The sequence below is a fragment of the Camarhynchus parvulus genome, chromosome 5 (genome assembly GCF_901933205.1).
Source record: "Camarhynchus parvulus chromosome 5, STF_HiC, whole genome shotgun sequence".
Classification (NCBI taxonomy): Eukaryota; Metazoa; Chordata; class Aves; order Passeriformes; family Thraupidae; genus Camarhynchus; species Camarhynchus parvulus.
In genome coordinates this window covers 8,329,734-8,355,063 of record NC_044575.1, presented here as the reverse complement: position 1 = coordinate 8,355,063, position 25,330 = coordinate 8,329,734, and the positions used below count along the sequence as shown (strand labels likewise).

The following is a 25,330-nucleotide window of genomic DNA, read 5'->3' as shown; positions in this document are numbered from 1 at the left end:
TGTTTCTCTTCCCTGAGGGGTCATTGTCCCTCCAGCAGCAGAGGGATGCTGGTGGCACTGGAACGCTGGCAGCACAGGCAGTGCTGGTGAGGCAGCTGGGTGCTTCTGAGAAACAACTCCCATTCCGGGAAGGGCTCCAGGACCATTGCCAAAACAAGCTCTGGTCCCGAGGAAGCACAGCTCAGCTGCTCCCTATCCTATCCCATCTCATCCCCACCCCTGATCCCCATCCCCACCCCGCTCTCCATCCTCACCCCATCCTATCACATCCCACAGGTTTCCCAGACGGAGCCGTTCCCCACTCTGACATTGGCCTGTCAGGCTCTGCTCTCCTCCAGTGGGGAGATTTGGGATTGCCGGCTTCCAGACCCCCTCCAACCCGCTCTGAGCCTCTCCTGCCCCCTCATAACTGCCTCCAACACCCCAGACCGTACCCAGGACCCCCTTTTCCACCCAACAGCCCCGATCCTGCCCTGATCCTCCTGGGACCCCCGGCAGTGTCCCTGCTCCTCCTGGCCATAGGGTTCTAGCACCCAGGAGAGAGGAGGAAAGCCCAGCTCCAGTGTGCTCCTCAGGAGAACACAGGATGGTAAATGTGCCTGCAGCCAATGCAGAAACAGATTTGGAGGCCTGCAGTGGTTTTGGGGCAAGTTCTGTAACAAGAAGCAAGAGCACACGGCCAAAGGAAAAGTTCAAGGCAGGGTCACCTTTAATATCTCAGCACTCAGTGAATGCAACCACCACAGACCCCTCTGAATGATCCTCCAGGATCAGAAAAGGTCTTGGAGAAGGAGATGGATGCATGGAAATGAGTCCTAGGAAAGTGATGTTTATGTATTAGATAAGAAAGACACTTTAATGACTCTGTGTGCTTATGATGGATAAAACCCCTGTTGTAAAGTCTCAACCCAAACAGAAATATGGAGAGATTCTTCTGTGTGTCCTTTGGAGGTAAAGAATTCCTGATTCCTAATGCTTCCCATTGTGTTTGAAAGTTTATTCTGGCTGATTTTTGTATCACTCCCATATTGATCTCCACACCTCTCCCCATCCCATCCCATCCCATCCCATCCCATCCCATCCCATCCCATCCCATCCCATCCCATCCCATCCCATCCCATCCCATCCCATCCCATCCCATCCCATCCCATCCCATCCCATCCAGTGCCGCTCCCCACCTTGAAGCGCTGCCCATCAGGCTTTGCTGCCCTCCAGTTGGAACATTTGGGATCAGCAGCATCCAGACCCTTCCTGACCCCCTCCAGACCCTTCCAGAACCCTCTGACCCTTCTGGACCCCTCTGACAACCTCCAGATCCTCCCTGAGTCTACCTTTCCCCTATGGCAGCCCCACTCCTGCCCTGCTCCTGCCAGGACCATGGGCACTGTCTCTGCTTCTCCCAGCCATTCCTGCTTTTGTACCTTGAAATAAACAATTTAGCAAAGAAAGGACATGAACAGCATTTAGCTGGAAGGGTATCTCATGCCTTAACCTGGCTTGCAGGCCTGCCCCAGTCAGATGTCTCAGGTACTAACACAGCTGGGAGAGCAGCATCTCTGCCACATTTGCCAGAGCAGATGCAGACGTGTGTGCACGCAGACAGACAGACAGACAGACAGGCAGACAGAGTCAGTGCAAGGTCCCTGTGAGAAATTGCCCTGGCAGGCAGTGAAATGCTCCCTGTGGATCCCTTTGCATCTCCTCCCTGTGCCAAGGGCTGGGCCTGGAGCCCTGGGGGATGGGCCCAGGAGCCGTGGGCGTTCGGGGATCAGCCGAGGGCAGCAGCCGGGAGAGATCCCAGCTGGGAGAGGCCCCAGTGCCAGGGAGCTTCTGCTCAGCGCTGCTGGGCCCAGCAGAGCTCCAAGGGTCTCCTTTTGGGCCGCTGCTCACAGGGCCCCAAGGCATGGGCGTCCCTCACAGCAATGGTTCACCCTGGCCACACCTGGGGCCCGCAGCTTCCTGGGACAGTGGGAGAGCAGGGATGCTCTGGCATCCAGGGCAGTACAATAATTTCCAAGGCTGTTGATAAAAGCCCAGGAGGTGGTTGGACAGCAGCAGTTGCTGGGAGCAGAGGGTGTTTGTGATCAGCGCCACAGGAGCTGAGCCCAGGGGCTGCTCCTCAAGGCTGAGGCCTCACAAGCACGGATCAGAGCCCAGAGCGGCCTGGAAAGGGGCTGGGGATGCACCAGCACAGGGAGGCTGATCCTGTGGGTATTTCTTTATCAGGTGACTCAAGGAATCCCTCAGCCACTGTCCCAGGGTCCTTCAGCAGTGCAGTGCAAGGGATCAACAGGCTCAGATAACTGTGTTCACAACAGGATCACCTCCATAGGCAGTGTTTTCTTCTGGCTCCTCAAACACCCTGTGGATCGCCTCCCTTAGGGACTGCATGGAGGAGTGCTTCCTGCAGCTCTCCATGGAGCAGTGTCTCCAGCAGCTCCCCATGGAGCAGTCTCTCTTCCAGCTCCCCACCAAGAAGCAGATGAAGGGTTTGATGCTACTATTGATGCAGGCAAGTAGGAAAAGTGCCTGGGAGGGCACAACTGTGTAACCGAGCTGCTGCAGGAGAAACCAGAGACTGAGGGGCAGACTGAAGAGCGCAACGAGGACAATAACAATGTCGAGCCTCTTGGGTGGCTGCTGCTGGGAGCCAGGCTTGAGATGAATGAAGAGGATTGTGCTGGAAATGAGCATGGGTACAGCAAATAGGAAGAGGTTGAGGGCGTATATGGAGGTGACAGCCACCCGGCATTGCTCCTGCTCGTGTGACTGGCACAGGGAAGTCACCGTGGGATTGACAGCCGCGAAAATGAAGAGGAGGACCCAGAACAGGGGAGTCATCAACACCCACAACAAGTGCTCAGAAAGTTGACAACCACAGAATACCAGGCAGAGGATGGACCTGCACCTCTGAATGCTGATGAACATCAGCCGGTAGAGCCCCATAATGTAGGTGAACAGTGACAGATAGAAAAGAAAGCTCAAATATATCAGGGGCATTATAGCACAGCAGGACACCTCCTCCACAAGGAAAAGCAGGGTGGAGGGGACCATGACGATGAGGAAAAGGAAGTCGATGTTGGCCTGTTTGGAGATGAAGTGGGTGATGGCATTAACGTGCAGGAGCCAGAGAACAACTCCATTCCCAGCCAGGCCACAGAGGCCGATGAGCAGCGTCACAAAGTGCATGGCCATGTTGGAGACATTGATCTCACACTGAGCAGGTCCATCAGTTGGTGAGGTGAAAAGAGGGGACACGGTGCTCACCTCCATGGATGGACGCTGGACAGGCAGTGGGATGTGGCCCCTGGCTGTGGTCAGAGTGGATGGGCAGTCAGTGCTTGGAGAATCCAGGGATGGACCATGTGGCTCCTCAGCAGCTCCCTGCAGTGGGAAGGATTCAGTGGGCAGGACTGAGATGTGCAGGGGAGGAGGGTGGTGGAAACTGTGGGGTGGGAGAGGGAGGTGGGAAGGTCGGGCTGGTTAGCAGGAGGCTGATAAATAACACAGAAAATAAACATTTTCAGTTCTTCTGAACTTTTTCAAAAGCAAAGTGGCCAAAATTTTAAAGGATGTGTTAGTTATAAATGGATAAAGAGATGATCGACTCTCACAGTTAAGGGATGAATACTGTGTCAATATTAAGAGAAACTTTATTGATATATAATTATGTTATTGTTGTCTGTTGTTTAGATGTCCCCTGTTCTCCCCATAGTCCCCTTCTCCCCCCTCTGTACTGTTGCCATCAGAGAGCCTGAATCATCTAGGACAGGTAGAAAGAAGGGGTGTACAAAAGCTTGTTGCTGGGGGGAAGAGGTGCAGCATGAGAACACCTGACCCTCCAGTCAAGCTGCAAGAAAGCAGGCTCCAGCAATAAACCCAAAGAAGGGCTGACTGACAGACTTTGGGAGGGGCCAGGTTTAGCTGATGCAACCCCCGGGGTATCAAAGGTGAAGCATCCATCTTGAAGATCAGCCAGCCACGTGGTGGGCAGCCATGAGGGAAGCTCCCAGGCCTGCTTCTCCTTATTTACTCCTTTTGTTGCATTTTTTTATTAAGGTTTAATGAACCTTTAAAAATTTTAAAAAGTGGGCGGTTGTTTCTCACAGGATGTAAAGGCTGGCACACAGGATGTCAAACATGGCAGGAACCAGTGCAGAAACAGATAAGGAGGCCTGCAGTGGTTTTGGGGTAAATTCTGGAACAAGAGGCAACAGTGCATGGCCAGAGGAAAAGTTCAAGGCAAGGGCACCTTTAATATGGCAGCATTCATTGAATATGAGCACCAGAGAGACCCCTCTTAATGAACCTCCAGGATCATAAAAGGACTTGCAGGAGGAGGTGGATGCATGGAAATGAGTTCTAGGAAAATGGTGTTTGTGTATTAGATAAGAAAAATTTTTCAATGCCTACATGTGGTTCTAATGGATTAATACCCTGTTGTAAAGTCTCACCATACACACAATACAAGGAGAGATCCCTCTGTGTCCTGTGCAGGTCATGAATTCCTGCTTCCTCATGTTTTGCATTGTGTTAGAAAGTTTGTTCTGGCCCATTTCAGTGTCAAGATACAGACGGGATGCACAGGAGAAGAGAGAGGAGCTGGGGAGGGCACTGGGGTCACCGGGAGAGGGTGGCAGGAACAGAGCAGCTGCTGCAGGAGAGGAAGGTGGGCTAGGGAGGAAGGCAAACATCCCACTGACCTGTTCCCTGTGGGGCAGCAGCAGGCAAAGGGCTCTGTGCAGATCAGCGGCGCTTCCTGGTACCTCTTGCTCCTTTGGGATCCGTGTCCTAAAGCGGCTCCTGCCAGGTCAGGGACATGAAGGAGAAAGTGCCCAGGTCACCAGGAGCTCCCCATTCCCATTCCTGCTGGCTCCTCTCTGTTCCCAATTCTGCTGTTGTTTCCCAAGGCTCGGTGCAGTCACAGGGGACTCGGAAATGGTTTTACCAATTTGTTTCCGTTAGATTTCCACACCCCAGGAGTTATTGATCTTGATTTTTTTCCCCTAAAAATCGAGTGATTTTTTTTCTTTGTTGTGAGAAACGATGCGTCCGTTCTTAAAATTTTGAAAATTTATTAAACTGCAACAAGGGACAAAGTAAAGTCCAGAGGCACGGCCAGAGGCACACTGCCCAAAACAGTAACAGGATTTACAGACTCTTGGTAATCCAACCCCCACATTCAGACCCATTCTGCTTTTCCAACACAGCTCCTCCTCCGTCCCGCCTTCCCGGAGCTTGTGCAGCGCTTCGGGCTTGGACTGCCCACCATGGTCAGAGATCAGCATTACAACTTTCAACATGAACACAATATTCACGTTAGAAAAACTCCAAATCTTAACAGAGCTTCTTTGAACATTATAACACACGTTATAATGTTCATTCAACGTTTCTGAGAGTCAATCACTACAGCACCTGTTTATAACATTTTGAATAGCTCCTCATTTTCCCATAATTAGAAACGCTCCTTCCCTGTAGAGTGTCCCATTCTTCAACTGCATTCCCTCACGTGAAAAGTTTCTGCCATTCCTCCTTTCTCTTTTCTGGGGGATCATTGTCCCTCCAGCAGCAGAGCAAAGCCGGTGATGCTGGTGGCACTGGAATGCTGCTGGCAGTGCTGCTGAAGCACCTGGCTGCTTGTCAGAAACAACCCCCATTCTGGGAACTGCTCCATGATCATTGCCAAATCATTCTCAGGGCCAAAGGAAGCCCAGCTGAGCGGCTTTCTATCCTATCCCAATCCCACCTCCATCATCACCCATCCTATCATATTCCACAGCTTTCTGAGACGAAGCCACTCCTCCACTGCAGGTGCTGCCCGGCAGGCTCTGCTCTCCTCGAGTGGGGAGATTTGGGATTGCTGGCATCCAGAGCCTTCCTGAACTCTTCCAGATCCCTCTGAGAACTTCCAGACACTCCCTGGGTCTGTCTTTTCCCCGTACAACAGCCCCGCTCCTGCACTGCTCCAACCAGGACCATGAGCAGTGTCTCTGCTTCCCCCAAACATTCTTGCTTTTGTACATTAAAAATAACAATTTAGCAAAGAAATAACCCTTTCCAGCATTTAGCTGGAAGGGTATCTCATGCCTTAACCTTGCTTGCAGGCCTGCCCCACTCAGATGTCTCAGGCACTAACACAGCTGGGAGAGCAGCATCTCTGCCACATTTGCCAGAGCAGATGCAGACGTGTGTGCACACAGACAGACAGACAGACAGGCAGCCAGAGTCAGTGCAAGGTCCCTGTGAGAAATTGCCCTGGCAGGCAGTGAAATGCTCCCTGCGGATCCCTTTGCATCTCCTCCCTGTGCCAAGGGCTGGGCCTGGAGCCCTGGGGGATGGGCCCAGGAGCCGTGGGCGTTCGGGGATCAGCCGAGGGCAGCAGCCGGGAGAGATCCCAGCTGGGAGAGGCCCCAGTGCCAGGGAGCTTCTGCTCAGCGCTGCTGGGCCCAGCAGAGCTCCAAGGGTCTCCTTTTGGGCCGCTGCTCACAGGGCCCCAAGGCATGGGCGTCCCTCACAGCAATGGTTCACCCTGGCCACACCTGGGGCCGGCAGCTTCCTGGGACAGTGGGAGAGCAGGGATGCTCTGGCATCCAGGGCAGTACAATAATTTCCAAGGCTGTTGATAAAAGCCCAGGAGGTGGTTGGACAGCAGCAGTTGCTGGGAGCAGAGGGTGTTTGTGATCAGCGCCACAGGAGCTGAGCCCAGGGGCTGCTCCTCAAGGCTGAGGCCTCACAAGCACGGATCAGAGCCCAGAGCGGCCTGGAAAGGGGCTGGGGATGCACCAGCACAGGGAGGCTGATCCTGTGGGTATTTCTTTATCAGGTGACTCAAGGAATCCCTCAGCCACTGTCCCAGGGTCCTTCAGCAGTGCAGTGGAAGGGATCAACAGACTCAGATAACTGTGTCCACAGAGGGATCATCTCTATAGGCAGTGTTTTCTTCTGGCTCCTCAAACACCCTGTGGATCGCCTCCCTTAGGGACTGCATGGAGGAGTGCTTCCTGCAGCTCTCCATGGAGCAGTGTCTCCAGCAGCTCCCCATGGAGCAGTCTCTCTTCCAGCTCCCCACCAAGAAGCAGATGAAGGGTTTGATGCTGCTGGTGATGCAGGTGAGCAGGAAAACCACCTGGGAGGGCACAGCCGTGTAACCAAGCTGCTGCAGGAGAAACCAGAGACTGAGGGGCAGACTGAAGAGCGCAACGAGGACAATAACAATGTCGAGCCTCTTGGGTGGCTGCTGCTGGGAGCCAGGCTTGAGATGAATGAAGAGGATTGTGCTGGAAATGAGCATGGGTACAGCAAATAGGAAGAGGTTGAGGGCGTACATGGATGTGAGAGCCACCTGGCATTGCTCCTGCTCGTGTGACTGGCACAGGGAAGTCACCGTGGGATTGACAGCGGTCACAACAAAGAACAAGGCCCAGAACAGGGCACTCATTATCACCCACAACAGGTGCTCGGAAACTTGTCCAACACAGAAAAACAGGCAGAGGATGGACCTGCACCTCTCGATGCTGATGAACATCAGCTGGAAGAGCCCCATGGTGTAGGTGAACAGTGACAGCTGGGAAAGCAAGCTCAAATACACTTGGGGGCATTATAGCAGAGCAGGAAACCTCCTCCAGCAGAAAGAGCAGGGTGGAGGGGACCATGAAGATGAGGAAGAGGAAGTCGATGCTGGCCTGGTTGAATGCTACAAAGTCAGTGATGGCATTAATTTGGAGGAGCCAGAGGAAAGCCCCGTTCCCAGCCAGGCCACAGAGGCCAATGAGCAGCGTCACAAAGTGCATGGCCACACTGGAGACACTGATCTCACACTGAGCAGGTGTGTCAGTCGGTGAGGTGAAAAGAGGGGACACGGTGCTCACCTCCATGGATGGACGCTGGGCAGGCAGTGGGATGTGGCCCCTGGCTGTGGTCAGAGTGGATGGGCAGTCAGTGCTTGGAGAATCCAGGGATGGACCATGCGGCTCCTCAGCAGCTCCCTGCAGTGGGAAGGATTCAGTGGGCAGGACTGAGATGTGCAGGGGAGGAGGGTGGTGGAAACTGTGGGGTGGGAGAGGGGGTGGGAGGGTGGGGCTGGTTTGCAGGAGGCTGATAAATAACACAGAAAATAAACATTTTCAGTTCTTCTGAAGTTCTTCAAAAGCAAAGTGGCCAAAATTTTAAAGGATGTGTTATAGATGGATAAAGAGATGATTGGCTCTCACAGTTAAGGGATGAATACTGTGTCAATATTAAGAGAAACTTTATTGATATATAATTATGTTATTGTTGTCTGTTGTTTAGATGTCCCCTGTTCTCCCCATAGTCCCCTTCTCCCCCCTCTGTACTGTTGCCATCAGAGAGCCTGAATCATCTAGGACAGGTAGAAAGAAGGGGTGTACAAAAGCTTGTTGCTGGGGGGAAGAGGTGCAGCATGAGAACACCTGACCCTCCAGTCAAGCTGCAAGAAAGCAGGCTCCAGCAATAAACCCAAAGAAGGGCTGACTGACAGACTTTGGGAGGGGCCAGGTTTAGCTGATGCAACCCCCGGGGTATCAAAGGTGAAGCATCCATCTTGAAGATCAGCCAGCCACGTGGTGGGCAGCCATGAGGGAAGCTCCCAGGCCTGCTTCTCCTTATTTACTCCTTTTGTTGCATTTTTTATTACGGTTTAATGAACCTTTAAAAATTTTAAAAAGTGGGCGGTTGTTTCTCACAGGATGCAAAGGCTGGCACACAGGATGTCAAACATGGCAGGAACCAGTGCAGAAACAGATAAGGAGGCCTGCAGTGGTTTTGGGGTAAATTCTGGAACAAGAGGCAACAGTGCATGGCCAGAGGAAAAGTTCAAGGCAAGGGCACCTTTAATATGGCAGCATTCATTGAATATGAGCACCAGAGAGACCCCTCTTAATGAACCTCCAGGATCATAAAAGGACTTGCAAGAGGAGGTGGATGCATGGAAATGAGTTCTAGGAAAATGGTGTTTGTGTATTAGATAAGAAAAACTTTTCAATGCCTACATGTGGTTCTAATGGATTAATGCCCTGTTGTAAAGTCTCACCATACACACAATACAAGGAGAGATCCCTCTGTGTCCTGTGCAGGTAAAGAATTCCGGCTTCCTCAGGCTTTGCATTGTGTTAGAAAGTTTGTTCTGGCCCATTTCAGTGTTAAGATACAGACGGGAATGCACAGGAGAAGAGAGAGGAGCTGGGGAGGGCACTGGGGTCACCGGGAGAGGGTGGCAGGAACAGAGCAGCTGCTGCAGGAGAGGAAGGTGGGCTAGGGAGGAAGGCAAACATTCCACTGACCTGTTCCCTGTGGGGCAGCAGCAGGCAAAGGGCTCTGTGCAGATCAGCGGCGCTTCCTGGTACCTCTTGCTCCTTTGGGATCCGTGTCCTAAAGCGGCTCCTGCCAGGTCAGGGACATGAAGGAGAAAGTGCCCAGGTCACCAGGAGCTCCCCATTCCCATTCCTCTGGCTCCTCTCTGTTCCCAATTCTGCTGTTGTTTCCCAAGGCTCGGTGCAGTCACAGGGGACTTGGAAATGGTTTTACCAATTTGTCTCCGTTAGATTTCCACACCCCCAGAGTTATTGATCTTGATTTTTTTCCCTGAAAATCGAGTGATTTTTTTTCTTTGTTGTAAGAAACAATGCGTCCGTTCTTAAAATTTTAAAAAATTATTAAACTACAACAAAGGACAAAATAAGGTCCACAGGCACGGCCAGAGGCACACTGCCCAAAACAGTAACAGGATTTACAGACTCTTGGTAATCCAACCCCCACATTCAGACCCATTACGCTTTTCCAACACAGCTCCTCCTCCGTCCCGCCTTCCCGGAGCTTGTGCAGCGCTTCGGGCTTGGACTGCCCACCATGGTCAGAGATCAGCATTACAACTTTCGACATGAACACAGTACTCACGTTAGAAAAACTCCAAATCTTAACAGAGCTTCTTTGAACATTATAACACACGTAATATTCATTCAACGTTTCTGAGAGTCCATCACCATAGCACCTGTTTATAACATTTGTGAGTGTCTCCTCATTTCCCCCTAATTAGAAACACTCCTTCCCTGTAGAGTGTCCCATTCTTCATCTGCCTTCCCTCACCTGACAGGTTTCTACCATTCCTCCTTTCTCTTCCCTGAGGGGTCATTGTCCCTCCAGCAGCAGAGCAAAGCCGGTGATGCTGCTGGCACTGGAATGCTGCTGGCAGTGCTGCTGAAGCACCTGGCTGCTTGTCAGAAACAACTCCCATTCTGGGAAGAGCTACAGAACCACTGCCAAAGCCTCCCCTGGGCTCATGGGATCACCCTGGGCTCATCGGATCACCCCTGGGCCATGGATTCCCATTCCTGTCATTGCAATGCAGGCTCACACAGCCCAAGGAAGGACAGCACTCAGTTGCCTGCAGCCAGGCCATCAGCACTTGGAGCCCACCCTGATTACTGCCAAACCCCTTGATGATGCAATGAAAGCTGTCAGGGACCAGGGTGCTGTGAACCCCCTGCCAGCCCTTCACCAGAGCTGCTCCTGCTCCTCCTCAGTCCTGGGAACACTTGGGGTTGTTTTTGTGGTTGTCTGATCCCAGACTGTCCCTTTGCCAGCGGGGACACCTTCCACTATTCCACGTTGCTCCAAACGCATGTCAGTCTGGCTTTGAAAACTTCCGGTTTCTACCTGACCCCATCCCTCTGGGCAACTTGTGCCAGGACCTCAGCCCCCTCCCAGGGAAGAATTTCTTCCCAATATCCAATCTGACCCCACCCTCTGTCAGTGGGAAGCCATTCCCCCTTGTCCTGTCACTCCATGCCCTTGGCCAAAGTCCCTCTCCACCTCTCCTGGTGCCCCATCAGCTCCTGGATCATGAAGTGTTTACCCTTGAAAGGATTGGGCTGGTGAGGGGATGTGAGATTCCATAGCTGGGGACACAAACACGGTGTCAGCAGGGAAGAGAGGTGACAGTTCTGGTCCCAGGGCCACCACACACACGGCAGTTTCCAGCAGGAGCATCCCAGATCCCTGAGGCACATGTCAGCCTGCGTAGGAATCATCTTGGAATTCACTGTAGGCTGCTGACACCCAGGAAAACTCTTGCTTAGAAATCTTTGCTCTTTTGAAAGGAAGCTCAGGTAGGGAGTGGCCTGGGTGACAGTGGAGACAATGAAGGTGCTGGGAAGCAGAAAAAGTACATTGGGGGATCATGATCCTCCTGCACTTGCCTTGGGAGAAACTCCCTGGCAGAGTTGTTCTTCCATGGACAAGAGGTTGCACCATGGAAAGTTTCTGCTTTCCAAAGGACTGGAAAATAGGAGACAGGGAGAGTAAAACCCTCTCAGATGTCAAAGTCTGTCTTTACTGTTAATGATAAACAACTCTGTTAATAAATGCTCCTTAGGTGTTTAACCTCACGTGTGTCTCCACAGCCCGACTCGCCACCCACAGCTTTCACTCTCACTTCCCTTTCCAGAAGCAGGGGCACGTTGGTTTCCCCTGGATTTCAGGCAGTGGGAAAAGGAGGGACAACTTCCCCCTGAGCAAGAGATGTGGCTGCTGCCCAGATCTCTGCCAGGAGGAACCAGGAGCTCTTGGTGCTGCCAACATCATCCCAAGCATTGCAGGCACGTGCCTTAGGAAGGGCTCTGGTATGAGACAGGGACCTGCCCTGCTCCCAGAGCAGCCAGAGGCTTTAGAATGGGATAAAAGAAGGAAAGGAGCCATTTTGGAACCTGCGTAACAGAGACAGGCTCTGCAGTGAAGCACGTTTGTTGTTTATTCAACAAATTCTGGGGCTGGAATTACCACAGAAGCAAACAAAAAGGATAAATGCAAACTTGATTGAGGGGTAGTTACAGAATGCCAAAGATCAGGACAGGCTGGGCTGTGGCTGGAGCTGCTGTGTAGAGTGGCTGTGCAGCTCCTCCTGAGGGTGGCCAGGTTCAGGATGGAGGTGCTCAAGGGCTTCCCTGGACACTGATGCTGGGGAACCAGAGCGTGGATGGCCCCATTCTGCCCAAGAGCAGCATCACCCCCTCATTTCTGTGCAATTAAATGGTGCAAGCATCTGCTGATGGGAATTTCTATATTCCATGTACATTCTGGATACAGGCACAGGAGTCCAGAGCAGTTCACTATCGACCCTGCACTTTACTCAGAAGGATTTAATTCTGGAATTGAAGAATGTGACAAATTCCCACTGAAAGGCTAAGGGAATGTTGCTGTCCCTCCCCAGCTCTGCAGCCCTACCTGGTGTCCCTTCCCATCAGCTGGGAATGCAGGGCTGGCTCTGCTGGACAGAAGGGGAAGGATGCTCCGTGTGATCCCAGCCGCTCTCCTGCCATCCAGAGGCACCAGCCCTGCAGGGATTTGGGAAATCACTGCCTCCCCGTGCTGGGTGTGTCCCCAGGGATTAAGGTGTCCCATTCTTTGCAGGCAAGAGTCTGACGGCTGTCACAAGGGTTCTTGGGTGAAGGAAGAGACGAGATCCTTGACTCCATGATAAGAAGACTTGATTTATTATTTTATGATATATACATCGATTAAAACTATACTAAAAGAAAAAGCAGGAGAGCTTTCAGAAGCTGCTAAGCTACCTAAGAATAGAAAGTAAAGAATGAATAACAAACGTCGCTCTCTCCGACTGTCTCCAAGAGACCGCAGTCCTGGATTGGCCACCAACTCCAAACATCCAAGCTGGGCCAATCCAGACTGACTTGTTGCATTCCACAGCAGCAGATAACCTATTGTTTATGTCTTGTTGCTGAACTTCTCAGCTTCAGCAGGAAAAATTCTGAGAGAGGATTTTTCATAAAAGAAATGTCTGCGACACAAGAGCTCCCTGAAAACACCATGAAAGTCATCTGCTGAGCCTAAGGAGATGGAGTTCATTCCCTGGGGCCGAGGCCATGAGGGTCATTCCATGGGGAATAGAGCTGGGGAACAGCACTGAGCCCAGCTGCACTGCTTGGAGCCATGTGGATCCAGGAGGGAGCAGGAAAGCCATGCTCCAGTGTGCTCCCTGCAGAGCATCCCACAAAAATCAGCCAAGGCAATGCCCCTGCTCCCTTCTCCTGCAGGAATACACCACCACAGGGCGGGTGATCCCGGTAGATATTGATTAATGAGGTGACCCAAGGAATCCCTCAGTCACTATCCAAGGGTCACTCAGCAGTGCAGTGGGAAGAATCAACAGACTCAGACCACTGTGTCCCTGGTGGCATCATTTCTGCGTGCAGTTTTTATTTTCTGTTCCTCAAAGACCCTCTGGAGGGAGAGCCGGAGGGACTTCACAGAGCAGGGTCTCCAGCAGCTCCCCACCAAGAAGTAGATGAAGGGTTTGATGCTGCTGTTGATGCAGGTGAGCAGGAAAACAACCTGGGAGGACACAGTGATGTAACCGAGCTGCTGCAGAAAATTGCAGAGGCTGAGGAGGAGAGTGAACAGCACAATGATGACGATAACGATGTCGCGCCTCTCGTGTTGCTGCTGCTGGGAGCCCCACTTGGCCTTAATGAAATCAGCTGTGCTGGAAACCAGCATGGGTGCAGAAAAGAGAAGCAGCATGATGGTGTACATAGAGATGAAAGCTGCCCGACAGTGCTCCTGCTGGTGTGATGGGCACAGGAATGTCACCGTGGGAAGGACAGTGAAGAGAGCAAAGAAGGCCCAGTATTCGATAGTGACCACCACCCACAGCAGGCGCTCGGGAGGGTGACAGCGGCAGCAGAGCTTGCAGAAGTTCCGTATATACCGCTCGTTGCTGCCACCCGTCAGCCGGAACAGTGCCCAGTAGTAGGAGACCACTGAGAGCTGGAAAACGAAGTTCATGTACATCAAGGGCAGGATAGGAAAGCAGGACACGTCCTCCACCAGGATGAGGAGGGCAGAAGGGACGGCAAAGAGGAGGAAGAGGAAATCGGCAACAGCCAAGATAAAGATGCCAGCGTCACGTATTTTCAGGCTGAGGAGGCCGATGAGAGCCCCGTTCCCAGCCAGCCCACAGAGGCAGATGAGCAGTGCCACACTGTGTATGGCCACATCGGTGACATCGATACCACAGACTTCGTCTCCTTCAGTGGGTGAGGCAGGAGATGGGGACACGGTGGTCACCTCCATGGATGGACGCTGGGCAGGCAGTGGGATGTGGCCCCTGGCTGTGGTCAGAGTGGATGGGCAGTCAGTGCTTGGAGAATCCAGGGATGGACCATGCGGCTCCTCAGCAGCTCCCTGCAGTGGGAAGGGTTCAGCGGGGAGGAGTGAGATGTGCAGGGGAGAAGGGCAGTGGGGGTGATAAAGAAGTGAGAATAAACATTTTCAACTCTCCTAAAGTTGCTTAAAAGTTAACAGAGCTTCTTTGAACATTTATAACACACGTAATATTCTTCAACGTTTCTGAACCACACAACACCTGTTTATAACATTTGTGAGTGTCTCCTCATTTCCCCCCTAAAAAACACTCCTTCCCTGAAGGCCCTTCTTCATCTGCCTTCCCTCACAACAAAACACCATTCCTCCTTTCTCTTCCCTGAAGGGCTTGCCCTCAGCAGCAGAGCAAAGCCGGGTGCTGCGGCACGGAAGCTGCTGGCAATCACAAACACCTGGCTGCTTGCGAAACAACTCCCATTCTGAAAAAAGCACAAACTACTAAAACCTCTAGGCTAGATACCTAGGCTATGGATAAAAGTTAACTGGGATTACAGTGCAGGCTCACAGAGCCCAAAGGAAGGACAGCACTCAGCTGCCTGCAGCCAGGCTATCAGCACTTGGAGCCCACCCTGATTACTGCCAAACCCCTTGATGATGCAATGAAAGCTGTCAGGGACCAGGGTGCTGTGCAGAGCCCCCCTGCCAGGCCCTTCACCCAGAGCTGCTCCTGCTGCTCCTCAGTCCTGGGAACACTTGGGGTTGTTTTTGTGGTTGTCTGATTCCAGACTGTCCCTTTGCCAGCGGGGACACCTTCCACTATTCCACGTTGCTCCAAACGCATGTCAGTCTGGCTTTGGACACTTCCAGGGATCCAGGGACAGCCACAGCCTCTCAGGGCAACCTGTGCCAGGACCTCAGCCCCCTCACAGGGAAGATTTCGTCCCAATATCCCATCTGAACCCCACCCTCTGTCAGTGGGAAGCCATTCCCCCTTGTCCTGTCACTCCATGCCCTTGGCCAAAGTCCCTCTCCACCTCTTCTGGTGCCCCATCAGCTCCTGGATCATGAAGTGTTTGCCCTTGAAAGGATTGGGCTGGTTAGGGGATGTGAGATTCCATAGCTGGGGACACAAACACGGTGTCAGCGGGAAGAGGTGACAGTTCTGGTCCCAGGGCCACCACACACACGCAGTTTCCAGCAGGAGATTCCCAGATCCCTGAGGCACATGTCAGCCTGGGTAGGAATCATCTTGGAATTCACGGTTGGTTGCTTTCTGATTTCCAGGAAAACTCTTGCATTGAAATCTTTGCTCTTTTGAAAGGAAGCTCAGGTAGGGAGTGGCCTGGGTGACACTGGAGACAATGAAGGTGCTGGGAAGCAGAAAAAGTACATTGGGGGATCATGATCCTCCTGCACTTGCCTTGGGAGAAACTCCCTGGCAGAGTTGTTCTTCCATGGACAAGAGGTTGCACCATGGAAAGTTTCTGCTTTCCAAAGGACTGGAAAATAGGAGACAGGGAGAGTAAAACCCTCTCAGATGTCAAAGTCTGTCTTTACTGTTAATGATAAACAACTCTGTTAATAAATGCTCCTTAGGTGTTTAACCTCACTTGTGTCTCCACAGCCCGACTCGCCACCCACAGCTTTCACTCTCACTTCCCTTTCCAGAAGCAGTGGCATGTTGGTTTCCCCTGGATTTCAGGCAGTGGGAAAAGGAGGGACAACTTCCCCCTGAGCAAGAGATGTGGCTGCTGCCCAGGTCTCTGCCAGGAGGAATCAGGAGCTCTTGGTGCTGCCAACATCATCCCAAGCATTGCAGGCACGTGCCTTAGGAAGGGCTCTGGTATGAGACAGGGACCTGCCCTGCTCCCAGAGCAGCCAGAGGCTTTAGAATGGGATAAAAGAAGGAAAGGAGCCATTTTGGAACCTGTGTAACAGAGACAGGCTCTGCAGTGAAGCACGTTTGTTGTTTATTCAACAAATTCTGGGGCTGGAATTACCACAGAAGCAAACAAAAAGGATAAATGCAAACTTGATTGAGGGGTAGTTACAGAATGCCAAAGATCAGGACAGGCTGGGCTGTGGCTGGAGCTGCTGTGTAGAGTGGCTGTGCAGCTCCTCCTGAGGGTGGCCAGGTTCAGGATGGAGGTGCTCAAGGGCTTCCCTGGACACTGATGCTGGGGAACCAGAGCATGGATGGCCCCATTCTGCAGAAGAGCAGCATCACCCCCTCATTTCTGTGCAATTCAATGGTCCAAGCATCTGCTGATGGGAATTTCCATATTCCATTTACTTTCTAGATACAGGCACAGGAGTTCAGTGGAGTTCACTATCGACCCTGTACTTTACTCAGAAGGATTTAATTCTGGAATTGAAGAATGTGACAAATTCCCACTGAAAGGATAAGGGAATGTTGCTGTCCCTCCCCAGCTCTGCAGCCCTACCTGGTGTCCCTTCCCATCAGCTGGGAATGAAGGGCTGGCTCTGCTGGACAGAAGGGGAAGGATGCTCCGTGTGATCTCAGCCGCTCTCCTGCCATCCAGAGGCACCAGCCCTGCAGGGAAATCACTGCCCCCCCCATGCTGGGTGTGTCCCCAGTGATTAAGGTGTCCCATTCTTGCAGGCAAGAGCTCCCTGAAAACACCATGAAAGTCATCTGCTGAGCCAAAGGAGATGGAGTTCATTCCCTGGGGCCGAGGCCATGAGGGTCATTCCATGGGGAATAGAGCTGGAGAACAGCACTGAGCCCAGCTGCACTGCTTGGAGCCATGTGGATCCAGGAGGGAGCAGGAAAGCCATGGTCCAGTGTGCTCCCTGCAGAGCATCCCACAAAAATCAGCCAAGGCAATGCCCATGCTCCCTTCTGCAGGAATACCCCACCACAGAGAGGGTGATCCTGTGGATATTGATTAATCAGGTGACTCAAGGAAACCTTCAGCCCCTGTGCCGAGGTCCTTCAGCACAGCAGTGGAAGGGATCAAAAGGCTCAGAGCAGTGTGTCCATGGCAGGATCATCACTGTCGTCAGTTTTTTCTTTTGGCTCCTCAAAGACCCTCTGGAGGGAGACTTGGAGGGACCCTAGGGAGAAGGGCCTCCTGCACCTCCCTGCCAAGAAGCAGATGAAGGGTTTGATGCTGCTGTGGATGCATGCAAGTAGGAAAGCAACCTGAGAGGGCACAGTGATGTAACCGAGCTGCTGCAGGAAATTGCAAAAACTGAGAAGGAGAGTGAAGAGCACAGTGATGATGATAACGATGTCGCGCCTCTTGGGTTGCTGCTGCTGGGAGCCCCACTTGGCCTTAATGAAATCAATTGTGCTGGAAACAAACACGGGTGCAAGGAAGAGGAGCAGGATGATGGTGTACATGGAGATGAGAGGAACACGGCAGTGCTCCTGCTCATGTGATGGGCACAGGAATGTCACTGCAGGAATGACAGCAAAGAGAGCGAAGAAGGCACAGTATTGGAAACTCTCTGCCACCCACACCAGCCTCTTAGGAAGGTCGTAGTGCCAGTAGAGCTTCCAGAGCTTGTACACATACTGCACATCGCTGTTGAGCATCAGTCGGAACAGCCCCCAGTAGTAGGAGACCACTGAGAGCTGGAAAAGGAAACGCAGGTACAGCATGGGCACAATAGGAGAGCAGGACACGTCCTCCACCAGGAAGAGGAGGGCAGGGAAGACGGCAAAGAGGAGGAAGAGAAAATCAGCAACAGCCAGGTCAAAGATGCCATAGTTGGGGATTTTCAGGCTGAGGAGGCCGATGACAGCCCCGTTCCCAGCCAGTCCACAGAGGCAGACGAACAGGGTCACACTGTGTATGGCCACGCTGGTGACATTTGTCTTACAGAGACCGTCTCCTTCAGTGGGTGAGGCAGGAGATGGGGACACAGTGCTCACCTCCATGGATGGATGCTGGGCAGGCAGTGGGATGTGGCCCCTGGCTGTGGTCAGAGTGGATGGGCAGTCAGTGCTTGGAGAATCCAGGGATGGACCATGAGGCTCCTCAGCAGCGCCCTGCAGTGGGAAGGATTCAGTGGGGAGGAGTGAGATGTGCAGGGGAGGAGGGCAGTTGAATTCTTGGGCAGTGGGGTTGGAGAGTGAGGTGGGACTGTTGTGCTGTTCAGCAGGGAATGTGGAAGGGAAGCTCAGGGCAGAGGAGGGGGGAGCTGGGCAGGGCCCTGTGGTCACCGGGAGAGGGTGGCAGGAACAGAGCAGCTTTTGCAGGAGAGGAAGGTGGGGTAGGGAGGAAGGCAAATATCCCACTGACCTGTTCCCTGTGGGGCAGCAGCAGGCAAAGGGCTCTGTGCAGATCAGCAGCGCTTCCTGGTACCTCTTGCTCCTTTGGGATCCGTGTCCTAAAGCGGCTCCTGCCAGGTCAGGGACATGAAGGAGAAAGTGCCCAGGTCACCAGGAGCTCCCCATTCCTGTCCCTCTGGCTCCTCACCATGTCCTGTCCTGCTGTTGCTCCCCAGGGCTCAGTGGAGTCACAGAGGAGTTGGAAATTGCAGCTTTGGGTACGTCACAACTTCACTTCCTCCGGGCTATTCATCTTCGGTTTTTTTGCTACAGAGGAAGTGAGTCTTGTCAAAAGCTCGAAATGAAACATTTTGAAAATGGCTTTTCCTTTCCTCCTGATAAGAAACATTCCTGTCCTGTAGAATGTCCCATTCTCCGACTGCCTTCCCTTTCCTGACAGGTTTCTACCATTCCTTGTTTCTCTTCCCTAAGGGGTCATTGTCCCTGCAGCAGCAGAGGGATGCTGGTGGTGCTGGTGGCTCTGGAATGCTGGCAGTGCTGGCAGTTCTGATGAGTCAGCTGGGTGCTTCTCGGAAGTAGCTCCTATTTAGGGAAGAGCTCTGGGATCATTGCCAAAGCCTCCCCATGGCCTGAGGAAGCAGAGCTGAGCTGCTCCCTATCCTATCCTATCCTATCCTATCCTATCCTATCCTATCCTATCCTATCCTATCCTATCCTATCCTATCCTATCCTATCCTATCCTATCCTATCCCCATCTCTGCACCCCATTCCCACCCCGCTCTCCATCCTCACCCCATCCTATCACATCCCACAGGTTTCCCAGATGGAGCTGCTCCCCCACTCTGAGCGTGGCCTCTCAGGCTCTGCTCTCCTCTGGCTTTGCCAGCATCCAGACCCCCTCTAGCCCCCTCTGACCCTCTCCTGACCCCTCCAGCCTGCCCTGACACCCCAGAACCCACACAGGGCTGATTGTTTTCCCCTGACAGCTCCATTCCTACCCCGCTCCACCAGGGACTCTGGCAGTGTCCCTGCTCCTCCTGGCCATAGGGTTCTAGGCCCTAGGAGGGAGGAGGAAAGCCCAGCTCCAATGTGCTCCTCAGGATCACACAGGATGGTAATCGTGGCTGGCACCAGTGCAGAAACAGATTTGGAGGCCTGCAATGGTTTCAGGGAAAGTGTTGTAACAAGAAGGCCAAAGGAAAAGTTCAAGGCAAGGTCACCTTTAATATCTCAGCACTCAGTGAACACAACCACCAGAGGTTACCCCAGCCTTCAATTTCCTAATCCGGGTTCTCTGATAATGGTTGCTTCCAAATCCCTCCCTATGTTCCAAGTTGGTTTCCCCCTAAATTGTATCCACCCCGATGTAAACCGCTCCCCTTACTCCTCCCCTAAGGTTATCCCGTTGGCTGGCTGTTTGTACCTGCCCACCGGTTTTGGCCTGCTATGAACCCCTAGAGGGCTGCTCTCTCCCTCTTTCCCTTCCAAATCTCTGCATTAAAGGAGTATTGGCAGACCAGGCAGTGAGCATCCCTTGACTCTTTTACTTTTCTCCCTGATGCTGGCAAAGTTAGTCCCACTGTAGAGCCGCAGCTCTGAGGTTCAGCTCCTGGTGAATTCATCCCGGAGCTGTTCCATACACCTTGGCATGGCTGCAGGTGTCCTGAAAGAGCAAGCTAAAGACTCCAGTGGCTGGCACCCAATGTGGGGCACCATTTGTAGCATCCTGCATTGCTACTAGTGAAGTCCAGGGTAAAGAAGCAAAAAGGGCCTTTGCATGGTATCCACAGATGTTTAATTCTGCTGTGAGGTGAGATGTTCAGAGCTCACAAACCCACTGGCAAAGGTAAATAGGCCCTTGCCATGAACGTTTTGGGGACAGTAAAATGGATCAATGTAAAAAGCAGATATGGTTTCATCACCCGGAGTGATAACAAAGAAGATGTGTTTGTTCATCAGACTGCTATAAAGAAGAATAATGCCAGGAAATACCTCCACAGTTTAGGAGATGGAGAAATTGTGGAATTTAATATAATACAAGGAAGAAAAGGCCCCCAAGCAGCCAATGTGACAGGACCTGGTGGAGTTCCAGTGCAAGGTAGTAAACATGCACCAGACTGCAAACCTGCAAAATATTATCCATGCCATAGAAGTCCTCCACACACCTACGAAGGAAATGGAACCCCAAACCAACAACCATCAAGCCCCAGCAATAGCATAAAAGGAAGAAGAACACAGAACACCAAAGAGGTATCCTGCATCCAAAAGCCCAGGTTGATAATGAAAGAACCTTCTGGTCCAATAAGTCCCACTTCTTCTAATACCCTTCTCCAATTCCTCCCTGCTAGTAAAGTCCAGTGGCCTCCCTGCCCCCCTCCCACTTTCCCCTTTTCCTTTCCATTGTCCTATTACCCCTTTTTTATGTTCCCACAAATTCCTACCACCTTTTCCCCCTTTCCATGGCCTCCCTTCACTAACCCCTTACCCCAGAGTTCCTTAGTAATACCAGAGGGAGGGTAATTGGGAGGGAAGGAAATGAAAGTTCCCCTAAAGTACCCATCTTTTTCTGAAAAGTTAATGATTTCCATTTGGAGTTTCCAGCAGGCACAGCAGCACCTACACTACCTCGTACAGAGCCAATTACAGCCAGCAACACTACCACACGTAGCAGAGAACCAGTCCCTGCTGAAGGAACCTTCTCCTGACTCACTTTCCTGATAAACCATTCTAAGAAAACCCCACACCCGTCCTGCCAGCTCTAATACACTGCAGAAAATCTGTTTGGACATTGAGAACTCAGAATAGTTTGCATTTTGAAAATTGTCTTATGTGGGCTTTTGATTGTTTTTGTCATTTTGTGTTAATTCAGTTAATCCTTCAGAGAAGATTTCTTAATAATATAAAAACTGGGAGTTGTGGAGGCTCTGGGGAGCATCCCTTAAGTTAGGGAGATACAAGAAGTTTTCCTCAAAGCTGTTACCCCCCATTGGCTCTTTCCCCTGTTCCTGTGTCTGGAAATGAGTCCTATGAAAGTGGTATTTATGTATTAGATAACAAACACACTTTAATGACTCTGTGTGGTTATGATGGATAAAACAAACCCCTGTTGTCAAGTCTCACCGCACACAGCTCAGGGAGAGATCCTTCTGTGCAGGTAAGGAATTCCTGCTTCCTAATGCTTCCCATTGTGTTAGAAAGTTTATTTCAGCCGATTCAATGCCAAGATACAGACGGGATGCACAGGGCAGAGGAGGGGGGAGCTGGGGAGGGCCCTGCGGTCACCGGGAGAGGGTGGCAGGAACAGAGCAGCTGCTGCAGGAGAGGAAGGTGGGCTAGGGAGGAAGGCAAACATTCCACTGACCTGTTCCCTGTGGGGCAGCAGCAGGCAAAGGGCTCTGTGCAGATCAGCGGCGCTTCCTGGTACCTCTTGCTCCTTTGGGATCCGTGTCCTAAAGCGGCTCCTGCCAGGTCAGGGACATGAACGACAAAGTGCCCAGGTCACCAGGAGCTCCCCATTCCCATCCTGCTGGCTCCGCTCTGTTCCCTGTCCCTGGTGTTATTTCGCAAGCTCGGTGCAGCCACAGGGCAGTCGGAAATGGTTTTACATTTTTGGTCTCCAGAGAGTTCCACAGCCTCTGAGTTATTGATCTTGATTTTTTTTCATTTTCCCTACGAATCAAGCGCTCTTTTTCTTTGTTGTGAGAAATGACGTCTCGCTTCTTAAAATTTTAAAAGGTTTATTAAACTACAACAAGGGTCAAGGTAAAAGGATCAGTGCTCGGGTGCGCATTCGCAGCCAGAGGCACGGCCAGAGGCACACCGACCGAAATAGAAACAGTCGTTGTACCCGCTTGGTAAACCAACCCCGGTAATCCACCCCCACATTCAGACCCATTCCGCTTTTCCAACACAGCTCCTCCTCCGTCCCGCCTTCCCGGAGCTTGTGCAGCGCTTTGGGCTTGGACTCCCCACCATGGTCAGAGATCAGCATTACAACTTTCCACATGAACACAGTACTCGTATTAGAAAAACTCCAAAGCTTAAAATTAAAAATAAAAAAAAAAAAAGACAGAAAGGGAAGGATGCTCCCTGTGATCCCAACCCCTCTCCTGCCATCCAGAGGCACCAGCCCTGCAGGGATTTGGGAAATCACTGCCACCCCGTGCTGGGTGTGTCCCCAGGGATTAAGGCGTCCCATGCTTTGCAGGCAAGAGCTCCCTGAAAACACCATGAAAGTCATCTGCTGAGCCAAAGGAGATGGAGTTCATTCCCTGGGGCCGAGGCCATGAGGGTCATTCCATGGGGAATAGAGCTGGGGAACAGCACTGAGCCCAGCTGCACTGCTTGGAGCCATGTGGATCCAGGAGGGAGCAGGAAAGCCATGCTCCAGTGTGCTCCCTGCAGAGCATCCCACAAAAATCAGCCAAGGCAATGCCCCTGCTCCCTTCTCCTGCAGGAATACAGCACCACAGGGAGGGCAATCCTGTGGATATAGATTAATCAGGTGACTCAAGGAAACCTTCAGCCTCTGTGCTAAGGTCCTTCAGCAGAGCAGTGGAAGGGATCAACAGACTCAGACCACTGTGTCCATGGCAGGATCATCACTGTCGTCAGTTTTTTCTTTCTGCTTCTCAAACACCCTCTGGAGGGAATCCCTGAGTGCCCCCACTGCACAGTGCTTGCAACAGCTCGCCATGGAGCAGGACCTCCAGGAGCTCCACATGGAGTTGTCTGTCATCCAGCTACCAACCAAGAAGTAGATGAAGGGTTTGATGCTGCTGTTGATGCTGGCGAGCAGGAAAAAAAACTGGGATGGCACAACGATGTACCCGAGCTGCTGCAGGAAATGGCAGAAGCTTAGAAGAAGAGTTAAAAATGCAGCGAGGTGGATAACCATGTCACGGCTCTTGGGCTGCTGCTGCTGGGAGCCCCACTTGGCCTTAATGAAATGAACTATGCTGGAAATGAGCAGGGGTGCAGCAAAGTGGAGCACGACGACGGTGTACATGGAGATGAGAGCTGCCCGGCAGTGCTTCTGCTCATGTGATGGGCACAGGAATGTCACCGTGAGAATGACAGTGAAGAGACCAAAGAAGGCCCAGTATTGGACACTTCTCACCACCAGCCACAGGCGCTCAGGAAGGTGCCAGTGGCAGCAGAGCTCACAGAACTTGTATATATACTGAACATTGCTCATGGGTATCAGCTGGAATAACCCCCAGTAGTAGGAGACCACTGACAGCTGGAAAAAGAAATTCTGGTACAGCAGGGGCAAGATAGGAGAGCAGGACACATCCTCCACCAGGAAGAGGAGGGTGGAGGGGACTGTGAAGAGAAGGAAGAGGAGGTCAGCAACAGCCAGGTTAAAGATGCGATAATTACCACTTTTCACTCTGAGGAGGCGGATGACAGCCCCGTTCCCAGCCAGCCCACAGAGGCAGATGAGCAGGGTCACACCGTGTATGGCCACGCTGGTGACATGTGTCTCACACGGATCATCTCCTTCAGTGGGTGAGGCAGGAGATGGGGACACGGTGGTCACCTCCATGGATGGACGCTGGGCAGGCAGTGGGATGTGGCCCCTGGCTGTGGTCAGAGTGGATGGGCAGTCAGTGCTTGGAGAATCCAGGGATGGACCATGTGGCTCCTCAGCAGCTCCCTGCAGTGGGAACGATTCAGTGGGGGGGAGGGAGGTGGGAGGGTTGGGCTGTTCAGCAGGGGATGTGGAAGGGAAGCACAGGGCAGAGGAGGGGGGAGCTGGGCAGGGCCCTGCGGTCACCGGGAGAGGGTGGCAGGAACAGAGCAGCTGCTGCAGGAGAGGAAGGTGGGCTAGGGAGGAAGGCAAACATCCCACTGACCTGTTCCCTGTGGGGCAGCAGCAGGCAAAGGGCTCTGTGCAGATCAGCGGCGCTTCCTGGTACCTCTTGCTCCTTTGGGATCCGTGTCCTAAAGCGGGTCCTGCCAGGTCAGGGACATGAAGGAGAAAGTGCCCAGATCACCAGGAGCTCCCCATTCGTGTCTCACCAGCTGATCTCTGTTCCCTATTGCAGTGCTGCTTGCAAGACTTGGTGAGGTCATAGGGCAGTTGGAAGTTGTTTTCAACTTTGTCTTCGTCAGAGCTCCACTCCCTCATAGTTATTTATCTTGAATATTTTTTTCTTTGACACAAAGGAATTGGCTTTTGCCAAAAGCTCCAAATGAAATATTTTGCAAATGGCTCCTCATTTACTTCTGATTAGAAACATTCCTTCCCTGCAGTGTCCCATTCTCTAACTGCTTTCCCTCTCTCAGCACGTTTCTACAACTCCTTGTTTCTCTTCCCTGAGGGGTCATTGTCCCTCCAGCAGCAGAGGGATACAGGTGGCACTGGTTGCACTGGAGTGCTGGCAGTGCTGGTGCTGGCAGTGCTGTTAAAGCACCTGGCTGCTTCTCAGAAACAGCTCCCATTCTGGAAAGAGTTCTGACATCTTTCCCAAAACCTGGGGCCAAAGTGCCACAACTGAGACAAGAATTCCCATTTTTGTCATCCTTCCGCAGGCTTACGGGGCCCAAAGGAAGGACAGCACTCAGTTGCTTGCAGCCAGGTTATCAGCACTTAGAGCCCACACTAATTACTGCCAATCCCCTTGATTATGCAATGAAAGCTATCAGGAACCAGGTTTAGGGGTTCTGTGATCCCCTTCCAGCCCTTCATTGGGGCTTATCCTGCTCCTCAGATACAGGAGCCCTTGTGTTTGTTTTTACCTGACCCCAGCCCTCTGGGCAACCTGTGCCAGGGGCTCACCACCCTCACAGGGAAGAATTTCTTCCCACTATCCAATCTGACCCCACCCTCTGTCAGTGGGAAGCCATTCCCCCTTGTCCTGTCACTCCATGCCCTTGGCCAAAGTCCCTCTCCACCTCTCCTGGAGCTCTGCCAGCTCCTGGATCATG

General features: G+C 52.3%; 4 protein-coding genes across 4 annotated transcripts; all 4 read right to left on the bottom strand.

Annotated features, from left to right (window-relative positions):
- Positions 1 to 1,595: 1,595 nt before the first annotated feature.
- LOC115904449 (mas-related G-protein coupled receptor member A1-like) lies at positions 1,596 to 9,820 on the bottom strand. The gene is made up of 4 exons (XM_030949860.1): positions 9,783 to 9,820; positions 9,300 to 9,399; positions 4,704 to 4,803; positions 1,596 to 3,384 (listed from the first exon to the last, which is right to left on the bottom strand). Exons 1-4 carry the CDS (start codon positions 9,784 to 9,786, stop codon positions 2,296 to 2,298), a joined length of 1,293 nt encoding a protein of 430 aa, XP_030805720.1. The 5' UTR covers positions 9,787 to 9,820; the 3' UTR covers positions 1,596 to 2,295.
- Positions 4,704 to 24,403, bottom strand: LOC115904450 (mas-related G-protein coupled receptor member D-like). Its single transcript, XM_030949861.1, is given in 6 exon segments — positions 4,704 to 7,594; positions 7,596 to 7,868; positions 14,101 to 14,217; positions 21,759 to 21,858; positions 23,940 to 24,056; positions 24,256 to 24,403. Coding segments are annotated over 3 exon segments (981 nt in total). The 5' UTR covers positions 14,107 to 14,217; positions 21,759 to 21,858; positions 23,940 to 24,056; positions 24,256 to 24,403; the 3' UTR covers positions 4,704 to 6,892.
- On the bottom strand, positions 16,093 to 18,043 carry LOC115903983 (mas-related G-protein coupled receptor member H-like). Its single transcript, XM_030948983.1, has 2 exons — positions 16,581 to 18,043; positions 16,093 to 16,401 (listed from the first exon to the last, which is right to left on the bottom strand). Exon 1 carries the CDS (start codon positions 18,041 to 18,043, stop codon positions 17,123 to 17,125), a length of 921 nt encoding a protein of 306 aa, XP_030804843.1. The 3' UTR covers positions 16,093 to 16,401; positions 16,581 to 17,122.
- Positions 22,971 to 23,945, bottom strand: LOC115903982 (mas-related G-protein coupled receptor member H-like). Its single transcript, XM_030948982.1, has one exon. The coding sequence runs from the start codon at positions 23,943 to 23,945 to the stop codon at positions 22,971 to 22,973; it is 975 nt and encodes a 324-aa protein (XP_030804842.1).
- Positions 24,404 to 25,330: the final 927 nt, after the last annotated feature.